Source organism: Oncorhynchus masou, chromosome 13 (assembly GCF_036934945.1).
Source record: "Oncorhynchus masou masou isolate Uvic2021 chromosome 13, UVic_Omas_1.1, whole genome shotgun sequence".
In the NCBI taxonomy this organism is placed as follows: domain Eukaryota; kingdom Metazoa; phylum Chordata; class Actinopteri; order Salmoniformes; family Salmonidae; genus Oncorhynchus; species Oncorhynchus masou.
Genome location: NC_088224.1, coordinates 74963964 through 74990403, shown reverse-complemented (window position 1 = coordinate 74990403; position 26440 = coordinate 74963964). Strand labels below are relative to the sequence as shown.

Here is a 26440-nt window from a genome sequence, read left to right as displayed (position 1 = left end):
ACTCTAGACCCAAACTGTTATAGACCTATATCCATCCTGCCCTGCCTTTCTAAAATCTTCGAAAGCCAAGTTAACAAACAGATCACCGACCATTTAGAATGCCACCGAACCTTCTCCACTATGCAATCAGGTTTCTGAGCTGGTCGTGGGTGCACCTCAGCCACTTTCAAGGTCCTGAAAGATATCATAAACACCATCAATAAAAGACAGTACTGTGCAGACTCAATAGCCTTGGCTTCTCAAATGACTGCCTCGCCTGATTCACCAACTACTTCTCAGATAGAGTTCAGTGTGTCAAATCGGAGGGCCTGTTGTCCGGACCTCTGGCAGTCTCTATGGGGGTGCCACAGAGTTCAATTATCGGGCCTCTGACTCTTTTCTCTGAATATATCAATGATGTCGCTCTTATTGCTGGAGATTCTCTGATCCACCTCTACGCAGACGACACCATTCTGTATACATCTGGCCCTTCTTTGGACACTGTGTTAACAAACCTCCAAACAAGCTTCAATGCCATACAACACTCCTTCCATGGCCTCCAACTGCCTTTAAATGCTAGTAAAACTAAATGCATCCTCTTCAACCGATTGCTACCCACACCCTCCCACCTGCCCGACTAGCATCACTACTCTGGACAGTTCTGACTTAGAATATGTGGACTACAACTACAAATTCTTAGGTGTCTGGTTAGACTGTAAACTCTCCTGCCAGACTCACATTAAGCATCTCCAATCCAAAATTAAATGCTCTCGTTGACTGACTATGCTCGCTACATATTTGTCGCCAAACCCGCTCCAGGTCATCTATAAGTCTTTGCTAGGTAAAGCCCCGACTTATCTCAGCTCATTGGTTACCATAGCACGCGCTCCAGCAGGTATATTTCACTGGTCATCCCCAAATTCAACACTTCCTTTGGCCGCCTTTCCTTCCAGTTCTCTGCAGCCAATGACTGGAACGAATTACAAAAATCACTGAAGCTGGAATCTTATATCTCCCTCTCTAACTTTAAGCATCAGCTGTCAGAACAGCTTACCGATCACTGTACCTGTACACAACCAATCTGTAAATAGAACACCCAACTACCTCATTCCCATATTGTTATTTATCTTCTTGCTCTTTTGCTCCTCAGTATCTCTACTTGCACATCACCATCTGCACATCTATCACTCCAGTGTTTATGCTAAATTGTCATTATTTTGCCTCTAAGGCCTATTTATTGCCTTTCCTCCCTAATCTTCTACATTTGCACACACTGTACATTGATTTTTCTATTGTGTTGTTGACTGTATGTTTGTTTATGTGTAACTCTGTGTTGTTATTTTTGTCACACTGCTTTCCTTTATCTTGGTCAGGTCGCAGTTGTAAATGAGAACTTGTTCTCAACTGGGCTCCCTGGTTAAATAAAAACAAAAAAACTGACTCTACACACCTGCACACCCACTCACCCACTCACATACAAGCTGCTGCTACTCTGTTTATCTTATATCCTAATGCCAAGTCACTTACCCTATAAGTATTTTGTTTCCCTGCACATGTATATATAGTATTGGAACTGATTTTTTAAATATGTCTTGCATATAGCATGCTTACTTACTTACTTTATTGTGTATTTCATATAGCTTATTCTTATTTCTCATGTGTTTTGTTCTAGTGATACATTTTTGTTGATTATTGCATTGTTGGGTTTTGAGTTTTTAAGAAAAGCATTTCACTATACTTGTGAATGTGACATTAAAATTTGAAACTTGTCTTGCCAAGTCCTGGTGGTGACAATGACCATAGGAGTTAGAGAGACAGCACAAACAGATCTCAGGCTATAAAAGATCTCAGATAATGAGCGCTCTTCTCCCAGCCCTCAGCCATTGTAAACCTTGGGAGATTTGAGAGAGAGGGAGGCTTTGTCCCCGGCTCAGCGCTGCCACTGTTTACACAGGAAGAAGTAAGGAATGGCCCTCAGGGCAGAGCCCAGATCAGGCGTGCCTCTTTGCCACATTTGCATGACTGGACAGTTTAGGAAAATGTATGAAGAGGCCGTGATAACCAGGGGGAAAAAGGTTTGTTTAGTTAGCATAGCTCCACTTTTTGTTCCAATCAACTAATATCATATTTTTTCCATTTGTTCCTGATATTTACTCATTTACAGCTACCTAAAACACTTGGGACTTGCTTGTGTAAAACTTCAACTAATGGGGTATGTCAGTATGTGTTAAGGATGATTTAGTGTCAGCATGGAACCAGACTGAATCGACACATGTATGAAGAACCAGGGGTTAGTTAGTGCAATCTCAGGTCAGCTGCAGTAACAGGGAACACATAGAAGTATGTCTCTCAAGGAAGAGAGGAAAGAGGAAAAAGTACAAAGGACCTCAACAAAACTGCTGTTTCCTGAGCCCTTGTGGAAGATACAGTTGAAGTCAGAAGTTTACATATACTTGTGTTGGAGTCATTAAAACTGTTTTTAACCACTCCACAAATGTCTTGTTAGCAAACTATAGTTTTGGCAAGTCGATTAGGACATTTACTTTGTGCATGACACAAGTAATTTCTCCAACAATTTTTGACAGACAGATTATTTCACTTATAATTCACTAAATTGGATGTGCCTTTAAACAGCTTGGAAAATTCCAGATAATTATGTCATGGCTTTAGAAGCTTCTGATAGGCTAATTGACATAATTTGAGTCAATTGGAGGTGTACCTGTGGATGTATTTCAAGGCCTACCTTCAAACTCAGTGCCTCTTTGCTTGACATCATGGGAAAATCAAAAGAAATCAGCCAAGATCTCAGAAAAACCATTGTAGTCTGGTTCATCCTTGGGAGCAATTTCCAAATGCCTGAACGTACCACGTTCATCTGTACAAACAATAGCTCGCAAGTATAAACACCATGGGACCACGCAGCTGTCATACCGCTCAGGAAGGAGAGGTGTTCTGTCTCCTAGAGATTAATGTACTTTGGTGCGAAAAGTGCAAATCAATCCCAGAACAACAGCAAAGGACCTTGTGAAGATGCTGGAGGAAACGGGTACAAAAGTATCTATATCCACAGTAAAAACGAGTCCTATATCGACATATCCTGAAAGGCCGCTCAGCAATAAAGAAGCCACTGCTCCAAAACCACCATAAAAATGCCAGACTACAGCTTGCAAATGTACACGGGGACAAAGATCGTACTTTTTGGAGAAATATCCTCTGGTCTAACTGTTTGGCCATTGTTATGTTTGGAGGAAAAAGGGGGAGGCTTGCAAGCCGAAGAACACCATCCCAACCGTGAAGCACGGAGGTGGCAGCATCATGTTGTGGGGGTGCTTTACTGGAGGAGGGACTGGTGCACTTCACAAAATAGATGGCATCATGAGGAGGAAAATTATGTGGATATATTGAAGCATCATCTCAAGACATCAGTCAGGAAGTTAAAGCTTGGTCGCAAATGGCTCTTCCAAATGGGCAATGACCCCAAGAATACTTCCAAAGATGTGGCAAAATGGCTCCAAGGTATTGGAGTGGCCATCACAAAGCATTGACCTCAATCCTATAGAAAATTTGTGAGCAGAACTGAAAATGCGTGTGTAAGCAAGGAGGCCTACAAACCTGACTCAGTTCCACCAGTTCCACCAATTTAAAGGCAATGCTTCCAATTACTAATTGAGTGTATGTACATTTCTGATCCACTGGGAATGTGCTGAAAGAAATAACTAACTGACTTAAGACAGGGAATTTAAGAGTTTAAATGTACTTGGCTAAGGTGTATGTAAACTTCCGACTTCAACTGTATATCCCCCCCCCCTCTCTCTTACTCTTCCCGTCTCACTATCCCCGGTTCTCTGGTCTTAAGGCCAGCCGTAGTCTTATCTGGAGCGTTCAAGACGATGGCCTGTGGAGAAATGCTAGTGTTCATAGGAAGTGGAGGCAGTCTTCTGAGATTGGGTGGCAAAGCACTGATTAGTTATGGTTCTCTGCTTGTCTTCATGGTCCTGTCTGGAGGAAGGACTTCCTGAGCCATCCGATATTGAGAGATATATGAATCAACCCCATCAGGTAGTCTCTCTGGCTCTTAGACTTGAGGTCACTGGCTGCATTCTGCATAGACAGCTTATCTGTTGAGATTCTCTAATACTGTTTCTAGCAGTCTCCCATTCCACTACGGCTGCTTTGTGGGGTTACTAGGGCCATTGTGTTTGGCGGCTTGCTGTTGTGTTGGGCTACTCTGTAGGGCTTCCCTATTATGCCTAGCATGGATATATTCTGTTCGGCCCCATGCCTGATGCACTGCTTTGGCATGCCAGAAGCAAACTGACAGGCTGGCTATCTGGCAGAGCCTGCTTGGAAAGAAAAGAGAGAGACAGGGAAGGAGGGAGGGAAGGGAGGGACTGAGGGAGTGAGCGAGAGAAAAAAAAACTGTGTGAGACTGCGCTCAGGAGACACTGTCACAGTGTTTTTGACAGTGTTTTGGAGCACTAGGGATATCACTGGGACATTAGAGAAGACAAAGTCCATAAGGAGCACATGGTACGTACTAGAGGAAAGCTTTTGAACAATCTACTGAAGGAAAGCCTTTTGTATAGCATAGCAACATGGCTTTTTTTACCAGGTGTTTCCTGTTAGCCTGAGGTGTCTTACGAGAGAGTGACTTGTTTCCGCAGTGCTGATAGATTGTAGCTCTGTGTAGACTAAATAAGTTATTAGCTGATAATACTGTGTTAGTACACAAGACATGGGCTTTAGTAGCACAGAGAAGATTACTGTTGTTGAGTTTGGCCTCTTTTAATTTGAGGATTTAAGAGGCGGTTGTTCTGTTTAGTTTGTTGGCGTTAATAGGTTTTAGTATGCTCCCGTGTGTGTGTGTATGTGTGTGTGTGTGTGTGTGTGTGTGTGTGTTTGTGTGTTCATGTGTGTTCCTTGCAAAGTTTATTTCTCTTTGTCTAGTATTTCATTTCACTCCAGATATGAACTTATACATACGAACAACAAATTACAGACACACACAAACAATGACAACATCTCATCTTCCCAGACCCACATGCTCACACCCCCATCCCTAGTGCCTGCATTACTGTTTGCCACTTGGCCTTAAATTGTATCAATTTGTTTTTCCTCGGTTTCCCATTCTATTTCAATATTTCAATAATAAATAATTAGATTTTTCCGTTATGTTAATAATGGCGGATTGATTGATTTCTACTTTTTTCATATACGTTTTTTCAAGATGAGTGATGAGAAGAGAATCACCCAGCCCATTGGGTATCTCAGTACAGCCCCATAAGTTTCTACGTATTCCAGTAGCTAGGCTGATTAGTGTGTTCGCCTCCTGGTTCACGTGTATGTGTTGTGTGTCTGGGTGAGTGTGTTTCTTTGATGATTTATAGAAAGGGGCTTGTTTTGGGTGTTATTAAATCATTAAGAGTCTATTGACCCACCGGTGCGTTAATCTAAGTAACATAATAAACAAATCCCCATCAAAATCCGTCAGTTTAAGCTGAAGATATCAATTTCTTTTGCATGGGCTGCAGCTCAATCCTCCACATCCCCCTCTGTCGGCCTTCCGCATCTGAGGTGGAAGGTGGCCGAGCTACACCGGTGTTTGTCAGACCATGAGACATCCTGGAAATTGGTCTTCTCACAAAACGTCTGTCGAGTCCGAACGGTTTGGCCGACACTATGGAATGATGGGTTCTCCATTTTGCTCTACTACCCCCACAAGTGTCACAGACTCGTCTGAAGATAACCTATACAAATGAATAGAAGTATGGACGTAGTTTTGTGCCAACAACAATAAGGGGTTAAATATGTGTAGAAAAAATATATATACTATATTTCCTTAGCTTTCTTACTGTGTACCTCCTCGATATATGACAGACTCTTCAGAACCTTATTCCTTATGATTGATTTTTGGACTGTCTTTTTTGCCATTTATGAATGCGTTTCTATGGGCTATAGTAGTAAACGTCTTAAACTTTTAGAGGTTTAATGGGTGCAGATAGCAAACGGATGAGATAAGGGGTTTGTGTGTGTGGTCCTGGTGTGTGTGGTCATAGTGTTTGTGATCATGGGCTGTGTGGTCATGTGTCTGTTTGTGGTAAGGGACCGTTTAGTTGAGTTGTTTTTGTCGACCTCTCTCTCTCCCTCTGGTTCTGTGTAGTCAGTCATCTGTTCTATCATTATTAGGTTACGTCAACACCAAACACAGCCAGTCATAGCATGCCCAGAAAGGCTGACACCCAGGCAACGGTATGTGTCAGCCTTTTCATACGCTTTCAGTTTGAAGTTCTGGCCTGCCCCACACACAGTATCATAACCCACAGCACACAGTATGTGTGTGTGTGTGTGTGTGTGTGTGTGTCTCTCTCACACACACACACCTGCTATGTGTGGTCTGCAGTGTGCGTGTGTACGTTCAACAGATGAGTTCGTCAGGCTCTACTGACATGACAGTGCAGTTGGTTGAGATTGTGTCATATAGCCCGAAGATAAAGAGTTTAAAGGTACCTTCAAGCAAAACCATATCCCCATTAGACACCTTGCTTCCTGGTGATTTTCCAGCTCAGCTTGTCTTTTGTTGTGGGTAACAAGTCTGTCTGCTGATAAGAAGAAAGTGACTCCCTGGAAAAACAAATCATTCCATGGAGGGGTTGAGTTCCATGGTAGACCATTGCACCCCAATACACATCAAGTGCCACAGTGCTTATTGAAGAAGTAATACCTTAGGCAATAGACGGGCAAAGAAGTTATCAGGTTTTAATGGGGAGGTTCCAGCCAGGGGCTCTGTATCCTGGGACTCTCCTCTCACCATCTGCCTAGATACAGATACTGATAAAGAACAGTAGCCCTGGTCCGCTGCCACCCACACCACCCTCCCTTTGATCCTGCTACTACTGGAATAAGTGGGCACTTATCTAAGCCTCTGGTCCTAACCATGTCCCTTACACAAATACCTTGTTGTTATTAATCTGTACATAAAAGTGATTAAGTTCTTTAACACTAATGATGCAAGCTGTTGAATTGATTACCTATTTCTGCCACGTGTGCATGCATTCACACACACAAGCACCCATGCACAGACATACCCATGCACACACACACAAATACACACACACACACTACACTACACTATCTGTCAATATGATAGCAAAAGGCTGGCTGGCTGGCTGGGTTCCTCCAGGGCCCACACACAGCCTGTACCAATCCTGCTAGTTTATTTCTGTTAAGCAAAACAAAAGGGTCCAAAATAACAACAACGACAGGCTAAAAATAGAACCCGCCGCGTCTGTTGTCACCAGTTGCCCAACCTCCTAGGCCCTGCTGTGAAGGCCAGTGGTTCTTAGGGGGTGAGGGAGTCCGTGTGAGGTCTTCGAAAAGGTGGCCTATTATTCTACAGCTGTGTAGTCTCAGTGCTTGTCTAAGCTGCTGACTCTGAATGTTAATTGCATTGAGGTCCATTGTTGTGTGGACATAGTGACGTTATGGTCAGCTAGGTTATTGGGAATAGGCTTTAGGAAGTCGAATTAGGATTTCCAGGTCTCATCATTTCAGTGACGCAGGGAAATAAAGCACTTTTTTATTTCCATAGTATTGTGAGGCACTGCAGTAAAAGGAACATTCCACAGAAAGAAACTAGACAAGGGGCCTTTGAAGTTGACTCAAGCCCCAGTTTTCCCAAGCAGAATTGATATGACTGTAGAAACATATACTTAGTGGATCTCCAGATCGTGACTATAACTAATAGACCTAGATAATATCCAACTCCTCAGTCTCCTGCGTCCCTCACTGAGCCAAACACCACTTCATGCTTCCTTTTGTCCGTTTCCTCCATTTACCATGGAGACAATGCAGGAAGCTATTGGTTGCCAGGCGATTAAGCCTCCATCCCAGAAACCTCCCTCCCCCGCTACTCTGGTTAGTACGGTCCACTGGGCGGAGGACGGTCGCCGGGGAGACCAGAGGTGTGAGAATTCATTCCAGGGAAGCAATGGGGGATGTTGGTGGTATATGGGTTGGTGTAAGCCTTCTTTTTATGGCTTGCCAGTAGATTCCGGAATTCACCAGTCCAGCACTGGGGTACCACATCTCAGAAACCTCTGAGTGAACTATACTGAACAAAAATATAAACACAAAATGCAACAATTTCAAATATCTTACTGAGTTACAGTTCATATGAGGAAATCAGTCAATTTAAATAAATTCCTTAGGCCCTAATCTATGGATTTTACATGACTTCCAAATTTTCTAAAATAATGTTGGAGGTGGCTTATGGTAGAGAAATTAACATTAAATTATCTGGCAACAGCGCTGGTGGACATTCCTGCAGTCAGCATGCCGATTGCATGCTCCCTCAAAACTTGAGACATCTGTGGCATTGTGTTGTGTGACAAAACTGCACATTTTAGAGTGGCCTTTTATTTTCCCCATTGTGCACCTGTGCAAACATCATGCTGTTCAGCTTCTTGATATACCACACCTGTCAGGTGGATGGATTATCTTGGCAAAGGAGAAATGCTCACTAACAGGGATGTAAACAAATTTGTGCACAACATTTTTGAGAAATAAGCTTTTTGTGCATATGCAACACTTCTAGGATCTTTTATTTTAGCTCATGGGACATGGGATCAACACTTTACATGTTGTGTTTTTATTTTTGTTCAATGTAGTTATCCCTTTAAGGATTGTGTTTTTCATTGGACTTGAAATAGCCACCAAGTAACCTCTAGAGTGACCAAATGTCACATCTTACACAATGTCCCCCACTCCCTGCCTGCCTTGGAGTGAGACAGGGTTGACGCAGTCCTGTCTGAAGGTTGGGTTGATAGTTTGTCACAGCACGTCTGTGTAGAATGTCATAGCAACTTGTCTGGGACAACCACACACACACATTGCCCACGTCTCTCTCTCTCTCTCTCCCCTCTCTCTTTACTTCATCTCTGGCACACATACCACCCTGCCTCAGTCTTCTACCCATCTGTTTCAGGTCTCCTTCCATCCTTTCCCATTCTCATCCTCTCTCCATCTCTCTCTCTCTCTCTCTCTCTCTCTCTCTGACCAGGCTGTACCAGTGAAGCTGTCCCTGGATGCTTTGCTGCAGATGTCCAGTTGTCAGGTGCAGGACACCATGAGACGGCTGGGCTCCAACCCAGAGGAGTGCTCTCGACTCACTGTTGCCCTCTCCTGCCTGAAGAATGCTACTGAGATAGGTCAGTTACACCGTTATGTTACACCGTTCTGTCATTAATAACAGTGCTTATTGATGCTGTGTGCTCTGTAGTTTAGTACTATTTGTAACTCTGACCTCTGCTTTAGGTGGGGACATCAGGGAAGACACAGGAACCTTGATAACAGAGTCGCCCCACCGTGACAGTAACACATTACCTCCTCTGGACCGTCGCCCCTCCACCCCCGCCACACTACCCTGTGGCCCCATCCTCAGTCCCCACACCCACGCCCGTTCTGTCTCTGTGACTGTTGTACCCTGTGTGGACGATAAGGGGCATAAAGTCTACACAGGCGACATGACGGACACCTTCCCCTCCTCGCCACTGCTCCTCTCCAATTTCCCTCCCTCCAAGAGACGCACCAAGCACCCCCCACACGCACCCCCACCCCCCTCCCGAATGCTGCTGCAGCTCCCCTTCAACATCACCCTCACACGCAGCAAGAGCCACGAGTCACAGCTGGTCAATCGCATAGAAGAGCCAGTGCCCAACAACAAGTGGGTGTTTCTCTAGTCTGTCTTCTGAAATTAATTAAGGCAGCTATTTTGTGTTTTCTCTGTTGAATATGAGGGGCCATTTTCATCGCAAGTGTGAGTGTTTGAGTCAAAACCTATGGAATGAGTTGGTTTCTGTGTGAATGATGTGTCCGTTCTCTGAGTGACCCACACAGCTAGCCCTCTCTCTGCAGGAGGGGGAAGAAGAATAAGCTGCTCCTGAATGTGCACATCAACAGTAGCAGTGGGAACGGGTGTGAAGACCCCGCCTGCACCCCTGGTCCGGCCACCACCCCCTGCACCCTCCCCGGCACCCCCACGCTGCTCGAACGTGAGTCCTGCTGCCCCAGTGGAACCTGGGAACTCTGCTGTTCTGCGTTTCCCTTTCTCTCTTTTCCTCCCTTTCTGTTTCCCTCATACTCGATTAGAACTCCATCACTTTTCTCCTGTCTTTCTTTCTCGCACTTTTTTCTCTCTTTCTTCCCCCGCATCCCTCTTGTCCTCTGTCCTCCTTTGTCTAGCTCCTCTCACACTTCCTCACTCTCATTTCCTTCCAGATAACCTGGCATTGCACCGGGGGTCTCCACAGGTAATGAGGAGAGATATCGGCCTCTCTGTAACACACAGGTAGGACACATCATCACCATACTTACGTATCTATTGTTTAAACCTTAGAGGCTCTCTGGGTCTTAGTGGATTACAGTTGAAGTCGGAAGTTTACAGACACATTTGCCAAATATATTTAAACTCAGTTTTTCACAATTCCTGACATTTCATCTTAGTAAAAAAATCCCTGTCTTCGGTCAGTTAGGATCCCTACTTTATTTTAAGAATGTGAAATGTCAGAATAATAGCAGAGAGAATGATTTCAGCTTTTATTTCTTTCATTGCATTCCCAGTGGCTCAGAAGTTTACATACACTCAATTAGTATTTGGTAGCATTGCTTTTAAATTGTTTAACTTAGGTCAAACGTTTCGGGTAGCCTTCCACACGCTTCCCACAATAAGTTGGGTGTAACGGATTTCCTCCTCTTCGTCTGAGGAGGAGTAAGGATCGGACCAAAGCGCAGCGTGGTAAGTGTTCATGATGATTTTAATTAAAGAAAGCACTGAACACTGACTCAAACCGATAACGTGAATTTACAAAAAACCGAAACAGTACCATGTGGCCCAAACACTCACACGGAAACAAACACCCACAAACCAACAGTGAAACCCAGGCTACCTAAGTATGATTCTCAATCAGAGACAACTAACGACACCTACCTCTGATTGAGAACCATACTAGGCCGAACACAAAAACCAACATAGAAAAACCAACATAGACTGCCCACCCCAACTCACGCCCTGACCATACTAAAACAAAGAATAAAATAACAGAAATGTGGTCAGAACGTGACATTGGGTGAATTTTGGCCCATTCCTCCTGACAGAGCTGGTGTAACTGAGTCAGGATTGTAGGCCTCCTTGCTCACACACGCTTTTTCAGTTCTGCCCACAAATTTTCTATAGGATTGAGGTCAGGGCTTTGTGATGGCCACTCCAATACCTTGACGTTGTTGTCCTTAAGCTATTTTGCCACAACTTTGGAAGTATTCTTGGGGTCATTGTCCATTGTCCATTTCAGTGGCTTCTTCCTTGCCGAGCGGCCTTTCAGGTTATGTCGATATAGGACTTGTTTTACTGTAGATACACATACTTTTGTTGCCGTTTCATCCAGCACTTTCACAAGGTCCTTTGCTGTTGTTCTGGGATTGATTTGCACTTTTCTCACCAAAGTACGTTCATCTCTAGGAGACAGAACACGTCTCCTTCCTGAGTGGTATGATGGCTGCGTGGTCCCATGGTGTTTATACTTGCGTGTGTCACGTTCTGACCTTATTTCTTTTGTTATGTCGTTTTAGTATGGTGAGTTGGGTGGGTTGTCTATGTTCCTTTTTCTATGTGGTGTTTTTGTGTTTGGCCTAGTATGGTTCTCAATCAGAGGCAGGTGCCGTTAGTTGTCTCTGATTGAGAATCATAGTTAGGGAGCCTTTTCCCACCTGTGTGGTGTGGGTGATTATTTTCTGTTTCAGTGTTTGCACTGGGACTGTTTTGGTTTTCATTTTGTTTCTCGTGTTCTTTTTGTATTCTGTATTCATTCTCATTAAATTACATTATGGATACATACCACGTTGCATTTTGGTCCTCCGATCCTTCCTCAGAAGAGGAAGAAGAAAGCCGTTACAGCGTGCTATTGTTTGTACAGATGAACATGGTACCTTCGGGCATTTAGAAATTGCTCCCAACGATGAACCAGACTTGTGGATGTCTACAATTTCTTTTCTGAGATCTTGGCTGATTTCTTTTGATTTTCCCATGATGTCAAATAAATAGGCACTGAGTTTGAAGGTAGACCTTGAAATACATCCACAGGTACACCTCCAATTGACTCCAATTATGTCAATTAGCCTATCAGAAGCTTCTAAAGCCATGACAGTTTTCTGGAATTCTCCAAGCTGTTTAAAGGCACAGTCAACTTAGTGTATGTAAACTTCTGACCCACTGGAATTGTGATACAGTGAATTATAAGTGAAATAATCTGTCTGTAAACAATTATTGGAAAAATTACTTGTGTCATGCACACAGTAGATATCCTAACCGACTTGCCAAAACTATAGTTTACTAACAAGAAATTTGTGGAGTGGTTGAAAAACTAGTTTAAAACCTAAGTGTATGTTAACTTCTGACTTCAACTGTATGGTGATGGGATTTGTGAAAAAAAGACATTCCTGGTTTTTAGCTCAGCTTCCTAGCTTGGCACAGACCCCAAACATTTCTTGCATTGGTCTGGTGGGAATGGCGCCTCAAGAATCTGAGAATTTGAGTTATGCAGACACTCAGTCAGACCCAGTGTTTATCTGACTGGAAAGTGTGTATTTATTCATTTTGATCTTCCGTAAAAGTTTGGGGAAAAGAGATAACAGATTCCAATGAAAACCATTTGGGATCTGGCAGAATTACAACACATAAACTTCTCTGGGACAGTTTGTCCACTACAGTAGGCAACTCCAACATTAGAAGTTGTGAAATATATTAATATTTTGCTTCTCTCTCTCCTAAGGTTTTCAACCAAATCCTGGCTCTCACAGACATGCCAGGTGTGTCATAAGAACATGATGTTTGGTGTTAAGTGCAAACACTGCAAGTAAGAAGAAGCCTTCTATGCGGTGCATTCAGAAAGTATTCAGACCCGATGACTATTTCCACATTTTGTTACGTTACAGCATTATTCTAAAATGTATTAAATTAAATGTTTTCCTCATCAATTTACACACAATACCACATAATGACAAAGCGAAAACAGGTTTTTAGAAATGTTTTCACATTTTTTAAAAAGTATTCAGACCCTTTGCTATGAGACTCAAAATTGAGCTCAGGTGCATCTTGTTTCCATTGATCATCCTTGAAATGTTTCTACAACTTGATTGGAGGCCACCTGTGGTAAATTCAATTGATTGGATATGATTTTGAAAGGCACACACCTGTTTATATAAGGTCCCACAGTTGACAGTGCATGTCAGAACAAAAACCATGCCATGAGGTCGAAGGAATTGTCCTTAGAGCTCTGAAAAAGGATTTTGTTGAGGCACAGATCTGGGGAAGGGTGCCAAAACATTTCTGCAGCAGGAACACAGTGGCCTCCATCATTCTTAAATGTAAGAAACTTTCAGAAGGACAACCATCTCTGCAGCACTCATCTCGGTAGTGTGGCCAGGTTGAAGCCACTCCTCAGTAAAAGGCACATGACAGCCCACATGGAATTTGCCAAAAGAGAAACAAGATTCTCTGGTGTGATGAAAACAAGAAGTCTTTGGCCTGAATGCCAAACATCACGTCTGGAGGAAACCTGGCGCCATCCCTAAGGTGGAGCATAGTGGTGGCAGCATCATGCAGTGGAGATGTTTTTCAGCGGCAGGGACTGGGAGACAAGTCAGGATTGAGGGAAAGATGAATGGAGCAAAGTACATAGCGAACCTTGATGAAACCTGCTCCAGAGCGCTCAGGACCTCAGACTGGAGCGAATGTTCACCTTCCAACAGGACAATGACCCTAAGCACACAGCCAAGACAAAGGAGTGGCTGCGGGACAAGTCTTTGAATGTCCTTGAGTGGCCCGGCCAGAGGCCGGACTTGAACCCTATCCAACATCTCTGGAGAGACCTGAAAATAGCTGTGCAGCAACGCTCCCCATCAAACCTGACAGAGCTTGAGAGGATCTGCAGAGAAGAATGGGAGAAACTCCCCAAACACCAGTGTGCCAAGTTTGTAGCGTCATACCCAACAAGACGCTGTAATTGCTGCCAAAGTTGTTTCAACAAAGTACTAAGAAAAGGGTCTGAATACTTATGTAAATGTAATATTTTTATAAAAAACTGTTTTTGCTGTGTCATTATGGGCTATTGTGTGTAGATTGGGGTGGGGGGGGACAACAACAACGATTTAATCAATTGTAGAATAATACTGTAGCGTAACAAAATGTGGAAAATGTCAAGGGGTCGGAATACTCTCCGAATGCACTGTACATCTCCGCTTTCATTTGTTCACAAGTCACTCTGCTCCTCTTCGAACTACTGTCTCCTCTGCTTCCAGGTTAAAGTGCCATAACAAATGTACCAAAGAAGCCCTTCCCTGCAGGATATCTTTTCTTCCACGTAAGACCTGGTCCATTCCTGCATATAAAACGACAAAAAATGCACAATGTAATTATCTTTTTCCTGATACATCCCAAGAATGTCAATTTAGTACTGAGTCATTGTTCCCTATATTTCAGTCCCGCAAATCCGCCGGGCAGAATCTGTACCATCCGATATCAATAATCAAATTGACCGCACGGCAGAGTTACCAATCCAGTTTGGCACTTTACCTAAGGTTCTAACCAAAAAGGTAGAAAAAAGTGTTTTAGCATATGTGTGTATGTGTATTAATAGTAATTTCACCATACATGGAACCTCTAATTTGTCCTGAACCTTAATTGATGTAACCTTTCTGTTGAAAACCCTCTTTCAGGACAACCCTCCCATGCTGAGTCAGATGGATTCCAGCAGTAACCCATCCTCCACCACTTCCTCTACACCCTCCTCGCCCACCCCCTTCCAGCAGAGCAACCCCCCCAGCGTCACCGCCACACCACCCCCCAATCCCTCGCCTGGACCCCAGGGGCCCCGAGACAGCCGATTCCACTTCCCAGGTCCTCACAATGATAGTCCCTTACAGGCCCAAGCACTCTCTACAGGCCCAAGCACTCTCTACAGGCCCAAGCACTCTCTACAGGCCCAAGCACTCTCTACAGGCCCAAGCGCTCTCTACAGGCGCAAGCGCTCTTTACAGGCCCAAGCACTCTCTAGATTCCTACCCTGTTCCACTAACATTCCTCTCCAAAGCAGCACTTCTCCAGTATCTCTCACAGGCATCCACCCCAAAGACTCCTACTGCGTTCATCTCAATCACAACACTTAACTCCAAATCTACCCTAAGCCAGTAATCGCACATCTCTAATCATATTCCAATTCCTGATTACACGTCATTTGCTATTTTACCACTAATCATATAATATATCCTATTATAACATCTCCTTAACTGTTTGTGGCTTATCTAATCCAATCATATCGCTCTCTCTCTATTTTCCTCTGGTGGTTGTTTCTCCTCTTGTCCTTTAGCTGGCTGTTATTTACAACCGAGACAACAGTTTATCTTCCCTGGTGAGTTAACAATGCGTTAACACCGCTCCCTCCCTGTGTGTCCTGTAGTCCTGCCCAACTAGTACAGTACCATCCCCTTATCATGTTCCCTCTCTCCCCATGTTGCTTTGCTGCAGTGGCTTACTATGACTCATGCTATGTTGTGGGAGGGGTCATGGGGGGGGGTTGGTGTCACCTTGGGCACTGCTGCAATGGCATGTTGTTGTCTGCCACTGTAGTTTATGACAAGCTTATAGCAGAGCCATCATATTACATGCGGATAGCTTTGGCTTTTATAATGCATACCTGCCCTCTGGTGGACAAAGAGGTGAACTGACTGACTGTGCTGCTTGGCGCTGTGCATGGTTTGACAGAGTTAGAGGCAGCCATCACAATTTAGAGAATATATGCTCTGAAGTGCAGTGAAAATAGATTGGCTTAGTCACATAATAGTTTTGAACATCCTCATTGTCCCACACACAGACGTTTCCTCTTCACCGTATCCTGTTGGACTAGACTCTGAAGGCCACCATGGCACTGGGTAAGAGACAACAGCTTTAAATGACAAAGTCACTGTAGAGTCTGAGTAAAGACCATTTAAAATGCTGTGTTTTTTCACCCACATTGTCTACTGTAAGTCCACCATAGTTACCATAGTTTCTACTAGACAGGGTTATAGGTTAAAGTTAGGAACCCCTGTTTATGGTGATGCTTGTCCCAACAGAGACACACAGCAACTGGCCCAATCAGAACCTCCATCTCAGGGACAGGAAGGAGGATCGGTGAGTACCCAAAATCCCTAGCGGCAGGAATATAATAATACTACTAAAGAATTATATTTGTAAAGCGCTTTTCATTATACAGCAATCTCAAAGTGCATAATATTAAATAGAAAATAGAAATAGTTTGAAAATAAAACAAATATGTACGGTGCATTCAGAAAGTATTCAGACCCCTAGACTTTTTCCACATTTTGTTGAATTACAGCCTTATTCTAAAATGGATTAAAAAAAATGTAAAATCCTCATCAATATACACACAATACCGCATAATGACAAAGTGTAAACAGTTTGTTTGAAATTTTATCACATTTTTATGAATCTAAATAACAGATACCTTATTTACAGAAGTATTCAGACATTTTGCTATGAGCCTCAAAATGTTGCTCAGATGCATCCTGTTTCCATTGATCATCCTTGAGATATTTCTACAACTTGATTGGAGTCCATCTGTCAATATAAGATCCAACAGTTGACAGTGCATGCCGTAGAATTGTCCGAGAAGCTCAAAGACAGGATTGTATCGACACACAGATCTAAGGAAGGGTACCAAAATATTTTTGCAGCATTGAAGGTTCCCAAGAACACAGTGGCCTCCAACATTCTTAAATGGAAGAAGTTTGGAACCACCAAGACTCTTCTTAGAGCTGACCGCCCAGACAAACTGAGCAATTGGGGGAGAAGGGCCTTGGTCAGGGAGTGACCAAGAACTCGATGGTCACTCTGACAGAGCTCCAAAGTTCCTCTGTGGAGATGGGAGAATCTTCCAGAAGGACAACCATCTCTGCCGCACTCCACGAATCAGGCCTTTATGGTAGAGTGGCTATACGGAAGCCACTCCTCAGTAAAAGGCACATGAGTTGGAGTTTACCAAAAGGCTTCTAAAGGACTCTCAGACCATGAGAAACAAGATTCTCTGGTCTGATGACACCAAAATTTAACTTTTTGGCTGTAATGCCAAACGTCGCGTCTGGAGGAAACCTGGCATCATCCCTACGGTGGAGCATGGTGTTGGCAGCATCATGCTGTGAGGATGTTTTTCAGCGGCAGGGACTGGGAGACAAGTCAGGATCGAGGGAAAGATGAACGGAGCAAAGTATAGAGAGATCTTTGATGAAAACCTGCTCCAGAGTGCTCAGGACCTCAGACTGGGAAGAAGGTTCACCTTCCAACAGGACAACGACCATAAGCACACAGCCAAGACAACGAAGGAGTGGCTGCGGGACAAGTCTTTGAATGTCCTTGAGTGGCCCAGCCAGAGACCGGACTTGAACCCGATCAAACATCTATGCAGAGACCTGAAAATAGCTGTGTAGTGACGCTCGCCATCCAACCTGACAGAGCTTGAGAGGATTTGCAGAGAAGAATGGGAGAAACTCCCCAAATACAGGTGTGCCAAGCTTGTTGTGTCATACCCAAGAAGACTTAAGGCTGTAATCACTGCCAAAGGTTCTTCAACAAAGTACTGAGTAAAGGATCTGAATACTTGTGTAAATGTATCTGTTTTTTATCATTAATACATTTGCAAACATTTCTAAAAAAAACAGTTTTCACTTCGTCATTATGGAGTATTGTGTGTAGATTGATGAGGAAAACTAATTCATTTAATCAATTTTAGAATAAGGCTGTGATGTAACAAAATGTGGACAAGTCAAGGGGTCTGAATACTTTCTGAATGCACTGTATATCTAACCATATCATGATAGCAACAAAGTCTAAGAGAAGGGTAGGCCAGCTGATGAGTCTTAAGGCCACAACAGTCTGAACAGCCCTGAGATTATCAGGGAGGGAGTTCCATAGGCATGGTGTACGGGAGGAAAAGGCACGGACCCCATTGTGTGGAGCCTGGTCCTGGGGGCATGGAGGAGTTTAGCGTGGCTTGAATGTAAGGGAGGTTCATGGGGGAGAGTAGGTCTGACAGTTAGGTGGGTCAGATGCCATTTAAGGTTTTTTAGACAAGGAGATGTTCAAATAAATTATTTGAGGAACTGGTAGCCAATGGAGATCAGCAAAGATGTGGATGATCTGGGCAGAATGTTTTGTTTGTCAGAATCCTTGCAGCACTCTTTTGGATGAGCTGTAGTTTATTAATTGAATGTGCAGGCAGTCCCCCAAGTATTGTTTTCCCAAAACAATTCTGGAGAAAATGAATGCATGCATTATTCTGCGTCAGATGTGGTGAGAGACGGTCTTAGGCGGAAAATGTTCTTCAGGTGAAAGAGTGACGTTTTACAGACGTGGCTAATGTGGGTATTGAAGGAGAGAGCATTGTTGAATTTCACACCCAAATTATTGAGGCGAGGGGGATGATGTAGCCAAGTATGGCAGGGCGGATGCTGCAGGGCGGATGCTGCAGGGCGGATGCTGCAACAATGATTTACTGGAGGATGTCTATCAGCATTGACTCTGCCTTTTTATGCTGTTGAGTTGGAGGAAGTTGTTCCAAGAATTTCCTTCTTCCAGACAGTTGGACAGTTGACAGAGCAGATGTTGTATAATGCGTTGTTTTAATGCGTTGCAGTGGAAATGGACACTGTGCTGTCTGAAGAGCTGGCGAAGTGGGGGCATGTAGAGCAGGAAGAGGATAGGTCCTAACACCTACCATTGCAGGCTATGATGGACTCCTCTGATCTTGCCTCAATGTTAGAACGGAGGAGATAAACCAGTTCAGGGCAGTCCCACAGATGGTAGTGTGCTGTTTGAGGTGCTGCACTAGAATGGTTTGATCTACTGTGTCAAAAGCAGCACTGAGGTCCAGAAGAACCAAGATGGTGGGGGATCCTGTATCTGCAGCAATGAGCAGGTCATTTACAACCTTCACCAGGGCTATCGCAGTACTGTGCATGGGCCTAAAGCCAGACTGGAGAGCTTCATAAAGATGGTTAGCACTGAGGTGTGACTGAAGCTGAGTTGCCAGTGTGTTCTCCATGGCTTTAGATAAAAATGTGAGGTTGGAAATAAGCCTGTTGTTTGAGAGGAGATCTTGGTCAAGGGATGGTTTCTTGAGCAAGGGGGTGATGACAGCGATGTTGAACAGTGACGGCACCTGCCCAGTATGGAGAGAATTGCTGAACAATTTGAGAGCAGCTGAGTATGTTTTGAACAGTGATGTTCCAATAGGTTCGTGGGGGCCACTGGTAGTCTTCATTTTATTAGATTTCTACCACAGCAGCAGGTGAGACCAGAGCTAAATCACTTAGAGTGGGGTCAGATATGGGGGGTGGGTTAGGAGCCAGAGTGGGGTTGAGGTTGGAGAATACAATGTTCTTTCGAATGGTGTTGATTTTAGCCTTGAAGAACTCAGCAAATCAGTTGCATTGTTCAGTACTTTCTGAAAAAGTGAAAGAGAAAACAGTTCTTTTTTTTGAGATTGGGAAACCACCCAGCAGCATAACCTGATCAAGTGACAGTTCTCTAGTCCAGTTAATTATGTGGTGCAATGATATTGACGGGATAATTTTACCATATAGAGAACTTAATAAAAGATTGTGCTGTTGTGTGCAGATAAACCAGCAAAAAAAATCGAATAGACTTCTGAAACTGATTTCCAGAAATCTGCAATTACATGGAATACCGGCCTAAATGTATGTTTTGTTTGGATTGACATGACACAATTTGTGCATGCTTTGTCTCTGCATATTCAGGAAGAGGAGGCAGAAGAGGAGGAATACCTAGGAGAGGAGGATGTGGGAAATGGTAGCAGGGGGAGTAGAGAGAAGGGCCACACAAACGGAGAGTGTGATGGGGACGAGTTAGAGGAGCTGCCCAGCTACCGGGGTAGGATGGCCGGGGGCCGATGGAGGGGACCCATCTCCCGTAAGGCCAGCCAGACCAGCGTGTACCTGCAGGAGTGGGACATCCCCTACGAGCAGCTGGAGCTGGGGGAGCTCATTGGCAAGGTGAATGACTACACCTTTACATAGTGTTAAATATACAGTACCATTCAACATTTTGGACACACATACTCATTCAAGGCTTTTTCTTTAATTTGACTATTTTCTCATTGTAGAATAATAGTGACAGCACCAAACTATGAAATAACACATATGGAATCATGTAGTAACCAAAAAAGTGTTGAAGGTCAGTAAATTTTGAACATTTCAAGAACTTTCAACGTTTCTTCAATTGCAGTTGCAAAAACCATCAAGCGCTATGATGAAACTGGCTCTCATGAGGACCACCACAGAGGATAAGTTCATTAGAGTTACCAGCCTCAGAAATTTTAGCCCAAATAAATGTTTCACAGACTGTTCAGAGGAGACTGTGTGAATCAGTCCTTCATGGTCGAATTGTGCAAAGAAACCACTACTAAAGGACACCAATAATAAGAAGAGACTTGCTTGGGTCAAGAAACACGAGCATTGGACATTGGACCGGTAGAAATCTGTCCTTTGGTCTGGAGTCCAAATTTGATATTTTTGGATCCAACCGCCGTGTCTTTGTGAGATGCAGTGTAGGTGAATAGATGATATCCGCATGTGTAGTTCCCACTGTCAAGCATGGAGGAGGTGTAATGATCTGGTGGTGCTTTGCTGGTGACACTTTCTGTGATTTATTTAGAATTCAAGGCACACTTCACCAGCATGGCTACCAGCAATATGCCATCTCATCTGGTTTGGGCTTAGTGGGACTAGCATTTGTTTTAGCAGGACAATGACTCAACACACCTCCAGGCTGTGTAAGGGCTATTTGACCAAGAATGAGAGTGATGGAATGCCGCATTCGATGACCTGGCCTCCACAATCACCCGACCTTAACTGAATTGAGATGGTTTGGGATGAGTTGGACCGCAGAGCGAAGGAAAAGCAGCCAACAAGTGCTCAGCATATGTGGGAACTCCTTCAAGACTGTCAGAAATGCATTCCAGGTTTAGCTGGTTGAGAGAATGGCAAGTGTGCAAAGCTGTCATCAAGGCAAAGGGTCGCTACTTTGAAGAATCTAAAATCAAAAATATATTTGGTTTGTTTTAACACTTTTTTTGGTTACTACATGATTTGTTATTATTTCGTTTTGATGTCGTCACTTTTTATTATAAAGAAAATCCCTGGAATGAGTAGGTGTGTCAACTTTTGACTGGTACTGTACACTCAGTGTTCAGTTTATTAGGTACACCACCTCGTTGACGGTTCGCTTTTACATACAGTGAGTCACGTGGCCATGGCTTGCTATATATTGCAGGCAGGCAGGCATCGAGTGTATCTACAGAGGGTAGTAGCAGTGGTGGAAAAAGTACCCAATAGTCATACTTGAGTAAAAGTAAAGATACCTTAAAAGAAAATTACTCAAGTAAAAGTGAGCCACCCAGTAAAAAGTAAGTCTAAAAGTAAATGTAATAGCTAAAATATACTTAAGTACCAAAAGTACAAGTATAAATAACTTAAAATTCCTTATATTAAGCAAACCAGACAGCACGATTTTCTTGTTTTCTAAAACTTTACGGACAGCCAGGGGCACACGTCAACACACATAATTTACAAATGAAGCATTTGTGTTTAGTGAGTCTGCCAAATCAGAGGCAGTAGGGATGACCAGGGACGTTCTCTTGATAAGTCTGTGAATTAGACAATTTCCCGTCCTGCATTCAAAATGTAACTAGTATTTTTGGGAGTCAGGGAAAATGTAAGGAGTAAAAAGTACATTTTAATTAGGAATGTAGTGAAGTAAATGTTGTCAAAAATACAAGTAGTAAAGTACAGATATCCCAAAAAGCAACATAAGTAGTACTTTAAAGTATTTTTACTTAAGTACTTTACACCACTGGCTAGTAGGGCTCATATTCAAGTGAATTGGTATCTGCATGTCTCCTTTAAAAAAAAAAGGCCAATGGATTCAATTAGAGTTCCTTGAAAGGAAGATAAAAAAACTAGGCTTCAGGGTAGCTAATAACACAAGTGCCCATACTGTACCTCCCTATTCCAGGGCCGTTGGGGGAAGGTGCATAAGGGGCGCTGGCATGGAGAGGTGGCCATCCGGCTGCTAGAGATAGATGGTAATAACCAGGACCACCTGAAGCTGTTTAAGAAGGAGGTAATGAACTACAGGCAGACCCGCCACGAGAATGTGGTCCTCTTCATGGGGGCCTGCATGGCCCCGCCACACCTCGCCATCATCACCAGGTTAGGGGGAGGGAAGTGGGAAAGGGAGGTGGGGATGGTAAGGGAGTTGAGCAGGGAAAAGCTGGAACCCTTGAATCAATCTAAAAGAAGTATTAAATGTGTCTTTGTTTAACAAATGAGGAAACCAGAAAAGGATTTGTTTTGAGAAACTAGATGATTCAGTTATCACTCCCTTTCCCCCCTGACATTTCCTCTTGTTTTCTCTCAGTTTCTGCAAAGGTCGGACACTATTCTCAGTTGTAAGAGATGCCAAGAACACACTAGACATTAACAAGACAAGGCAGATTGCTCAGGAAATTGTTAAGGTGTGGTATTACTCAACTTCTCTTTAATTGGGGCGGCAGGGTAGCCTAGTGGTCGGAGTGTTGGACTAGTAACCGGAAGGTTGCTAGTTCAAACCCCCGAGCTGACAAGGTACAAATCTGTCATTCTGCCCTTGAACAGGCAGTTGAAAATAAGAATTTGTTCTTAACTGACTTGCCTAGTTAAATAAAGGTAAAAAACATAAATGTACATACATTGTAAGCAGCCTACGCTTCCTTTCACTGAAAGTAACTAAACTCTGACCTCTTCCTCAGGGTATGGGCTACCTTCATGCTAAAGGAATCGTTCACAAGGACCTGAAGTCCAAGAATGTGTTCTATGACACAAACAAAGTGGTAATCACAGACTTTGGTCTTTTTGGAATGTCCGGAGTGGTACAAGAGTACCACAAGAGGTAAGCAAAAAAAACACTGTAAAAAGTTGAACACTCTGAGGAGCATACTTCTATACCTTTTGAAAGATCAATGTGTACGTTTCTCCATCTGTGGGTATCTGTTTGTGTGTCTGTCCAGGCGAGAGAACGAACTAAGGCTCCCTCATGGCTGGATCTACTACCTGGCCCCTGAGATCGTCCGCAGGATGGGTACTGGGAACCATGAGGACCGCCTGCCCTTCTCCAACGCTGCAGACGTCTACGCCTTTGGGTGCACACCATTTCCGGCCGTCTTATATCCTGCCATAATAATAATAATACTGCATTTTCTTAAATATAGGTCATCTGAATGCTTTTAGAAAATTTAGCTCAAAACAAACAACACTGGATTTTTGGGGGATATATACATAAATAGGTTGAAATGTGGCTCCCCATGAAATGAATGTGTGTAGGCTGTTTGTATACAGGGTTAAGACTGAGGGGCTAACCATACAGTATATTTCACCCCCAGCACCATTTGGTACGAGCTGCAGGCCCGTGGCTGGCCACTCACCAACCAGCCAGCAGAGGCCACCATCTGGCAGGTGGGCAGCGGAGAGGGCATCAAGAAGGTCCTGGCAAAGGTCAGCCTGGGCAAGGAGGTCACGGTAAGGTCAAAGAGCAGTTTGTGACAGTGTGATGTCCTCTGGGAAGCTTAGTGTACTGTATTGACATGATAATAAACCAAACAATATTATTCTCAGTGTGTGAGTGATATCATTAAAACAGACTGACATCGTACTACCAGAGCCAAAACCTTTGAATGGGTTATCAAATCAAATCAAATGTTATTGGTCACATACACATGGTTAGCAGAAGTTAATGAGAGTGTGGCGAAATGCTTGTACATCTAGTTCTGACAGTGCAGTAATAGCTAACAAGTAATCTAACAATTCCCCAACAACTACCTAATACACACAAATCTAAAGGGGTGAATGAGAATATGTACATATAAGTATATGGATGAGCGATGTTCGAGTGACATAGGCAAGGTACAGTAGATGGTTTAAAATACAGTATATACATGTAATGTAAGATATGTAAACATTATTAAAGTGGCATTATTTGAAGTGGCATTGCGTAAGAGTCTAGTGATCCATTTATTAAAGTGCAGTGATTGGGTCTCAATGTAGGCAGCAGCCTCTCTGAGTTAGTGATTGCTGTTTAGCAGTCTGTTGGCCTTGAGCTGTTTTTCAATCTCTTGGTCCCAGCTATACATCTACATTGTGTGTATAGCTATAATGATGGATGTAGGATGAGATAAATACCCCCCCCCCCCTCCCCCCTGTACTGTAGGAGATACTGTCTGCCTGTTGGTCCTTCAAGCCAAAAGAGCGTCCCTCCTTCACCCAGCTGACTGACATGCTGGAGAAGCTGCCGAAGCTCAACCGCAGGCTCTCCCACCCAGGACACTTCTGGAAGTCAGCCGAGTATGTATCCTAAAGACCAGAATTCCATTTGAGATATACTGTATATACACTCTGTATATATCTAGAATACTTCTCCTATGTCTATGGGGATGCCACTCCTGATGGCGTTGGGTTCCCTCATGGCTCACAATGTACCTGTTGATCCCTCGCCCTCCAGTGATGTCACATTGGATGGAGCCGGGAGAACATGGGGTGTTTGTATGAGTGTGTAAATAAGAATGTGTTTATGGTGGAGAGGTGTAGCCCTCCAATAAACCTGGACCTACTGTATGTTCTTTTGTAAGCCCTTTGATTTAAATAACTAAAAGGGATGACTGTGATACAAATCACCAGCTTTATATACAGTTTTCTTCGATAGGGAATTTTAGCTAAAAGATAGAAATTTGATCATTTTTAAGTAAAGGATGAACAGGACAAAAGGTGAAATAGCCTGTTGAAACGGTTTGGTTTGTGACTGTTCATTTCAGAGCTGATTGTTTTGATTCCCTTAATCTGTCCATGTTTCAAATAGAGTATACTTTATAATAGCACCACCCCCTACCCCTCTCCCTGTCTCTATGCTGTCCATCTCTGTGGGCAGTGATTGGAGGCTTTAATGATCCCACCTCTCCTGTGTCCCCCTTTCTGTTGAATATTTGTCATACCTCTCTCTCTTGACATCTCTGTTTGGGTCTCCCTCCCTCTCTGGGCGCTGCTGCTCTCTCCTGGATGACCACTGACTGACTCCACCTGTTCCTGCTCCACTTCACCCTCCCTGTCTCCCTTGGACCCCTCCTCCTTCTCCACCTCCTCTTTACTGCCAAACCCCCTTCCCATATTATTTTTTCCTCCTCCGTGAACATCTCCTATTGAATCTTCCCTCCTCCACTCCTCTCCTTGATCTATCCCATCCTACTTTCTTCTTCTCTCCTTGCTCTCTGTGTGAAGGCCCTGGGTTCATCATCATTGCCTGCGGGACCATTGCAGTAAGGGCCTGCAGTCTCGCTGCCCCTACATATACAAATAACACATCTCTCAGTGGCAACTTGTGCTTATCAATTCTAAGGAATAGCCTGTTTGGTATTAGATTCAGAGGAATTCAGAGGAATGGACGACCTTGCATAATGACATCAACTGGTATCGCAGCCAATAGAGTAACCAATATATAGAGTAATGTATCTTTGTCAACTTGCTAAATGTACCATAATGCACTGCCTGGGTTGTTTGTTAGTTTGTTGTTCTTTGCCTAACTGCAGTTCATGTATTGACATTTTGGTACTAGTAGTGGCTAATGCAAACAGTCTAGTTTAACCGCTTGCTTTCTTTAAAGTTTCCTCTCTTTCTCTCTCTCTCTCTCACGTTCGCTCTGTACCCTCTCGCGCTACCTCTCTTCTCTCTTTTCCCCTTTCTCTCTTTTTCTCTCTCTCACCCTACAACTTAGGTTCTAGCCTTCAGTATGCAAGAGGAAGTAATACTATGAGGTTTAATGTCATGTTGATTTGCCTCTTGTGCACTCTTTGTATGCCTGTGTCAGCATGCCCTGTATGTGTGTGTATAGGTACATGTGTGCATGCTTGTTTGGTTGGTAGCTGAATGTAATGTGCTGGACTTCCAGAGGTTACCCCTGTGAAAGACTGTAGTGATTGAATATTAGCAGTGATAACAACACAAAGATAAATGTATCCAATCTATATAAATATATATAGAATTGTTGTATTTAATGTACAGATAACATTTATTTTATTATGTGTACAAAGTCTTTATATTACATTGCATGTTACATTATAGGTACTTCACATCTAATTATGTAGAGCTTTAAAAACCTATTTTTCCCTCAACACTGTGTAAACAAATTGTACATTACTTAAAGATGTGTTGGTGTTTTTTATGTCATAAGAATGTATATTTTTGTATAGATTGTGGCTACACTCTGAAAGAGTTTCTGGTTTCCTCAGTGAAAGATGATAAAACTAAACCCAAGTCA

General features: G+C 43.4%; 1 protein-coding gene across 4 annotated transcripts in view; it reads left to right on the top strand.

The window, feature by feature from the left end:
- Positions 1–26440, top strand: part of LOC135553049 (kinase suppressor of Ras 1-like) — a 59679-nt gene extending 33239 nt beyond the window's left edge. Inside the window, exons 1-21 of one of the 4 annotated variants that reach the window (XM_064985120.1) lie at positions 4388–4509; positions 8942–8962; positions 9038–9185; positions 9292–9700; positions 9892–10028; positions 10255–10324; positions 12801–12884; positions 14329–14390; positions 14510–14622; positions 14746–14926; positions 15396–15437; positions 15900–15957; positions 16141–16198; positions 19840–20094; positions 22115–22311; positions 22520–22616; positions 22890–23029; positions 23148–23279; positions 23520–23655; positions 24344–24477; positions 25405–26440. In XM_064985120.1, coding sequence (XP_064841192.1) covers positions 4507–4509; positions 8942–8962; positions 9038–9185; positions 9292–9700; positions 9892–10028; positions 10255–10324; positions 12801–12884; positions 14329–14390; positions 14510–14622; positions 14746–14926; positions 15396–15437; positions 15900–15957; positions 16141–16198; positions 19840–20094; positions 22115–22311; positions 22520–22616; positions 22890–23029; positions 23148–23279; positions 23520–23655; positions 24344–24477; positions 25405–25483 — 2556 coding nt within the window. In that variant the 5' untranslated portion in view covers positions 4388–4506 and the 3' untranslated portion in view covers positions 25484–26440. Of the gene's footprint in view, positions 1–4387; positions 4510–8941; positions 8963–9037; positions 9186–9291; positions 9701–9891; positions 10029–10254; positions 10325–12800; positions 12885–14328; positions 14391–14509; positions 14623–14745; positions 14927–15395; positions 15438–15899; positions 15958–16140; positions 16199–19839; positions 20095–22114; positions 22312–22519; positions 22617–22889; positions 23030–23147; positions 23280–23519; positions 23656–24343; positions 24478–25404 lie in introns of those variants that run through there. The other 3 variants (XM_064985121.1, XM_064985118.1, XM_064985119.1) reach the window with 3 other exon arrangements.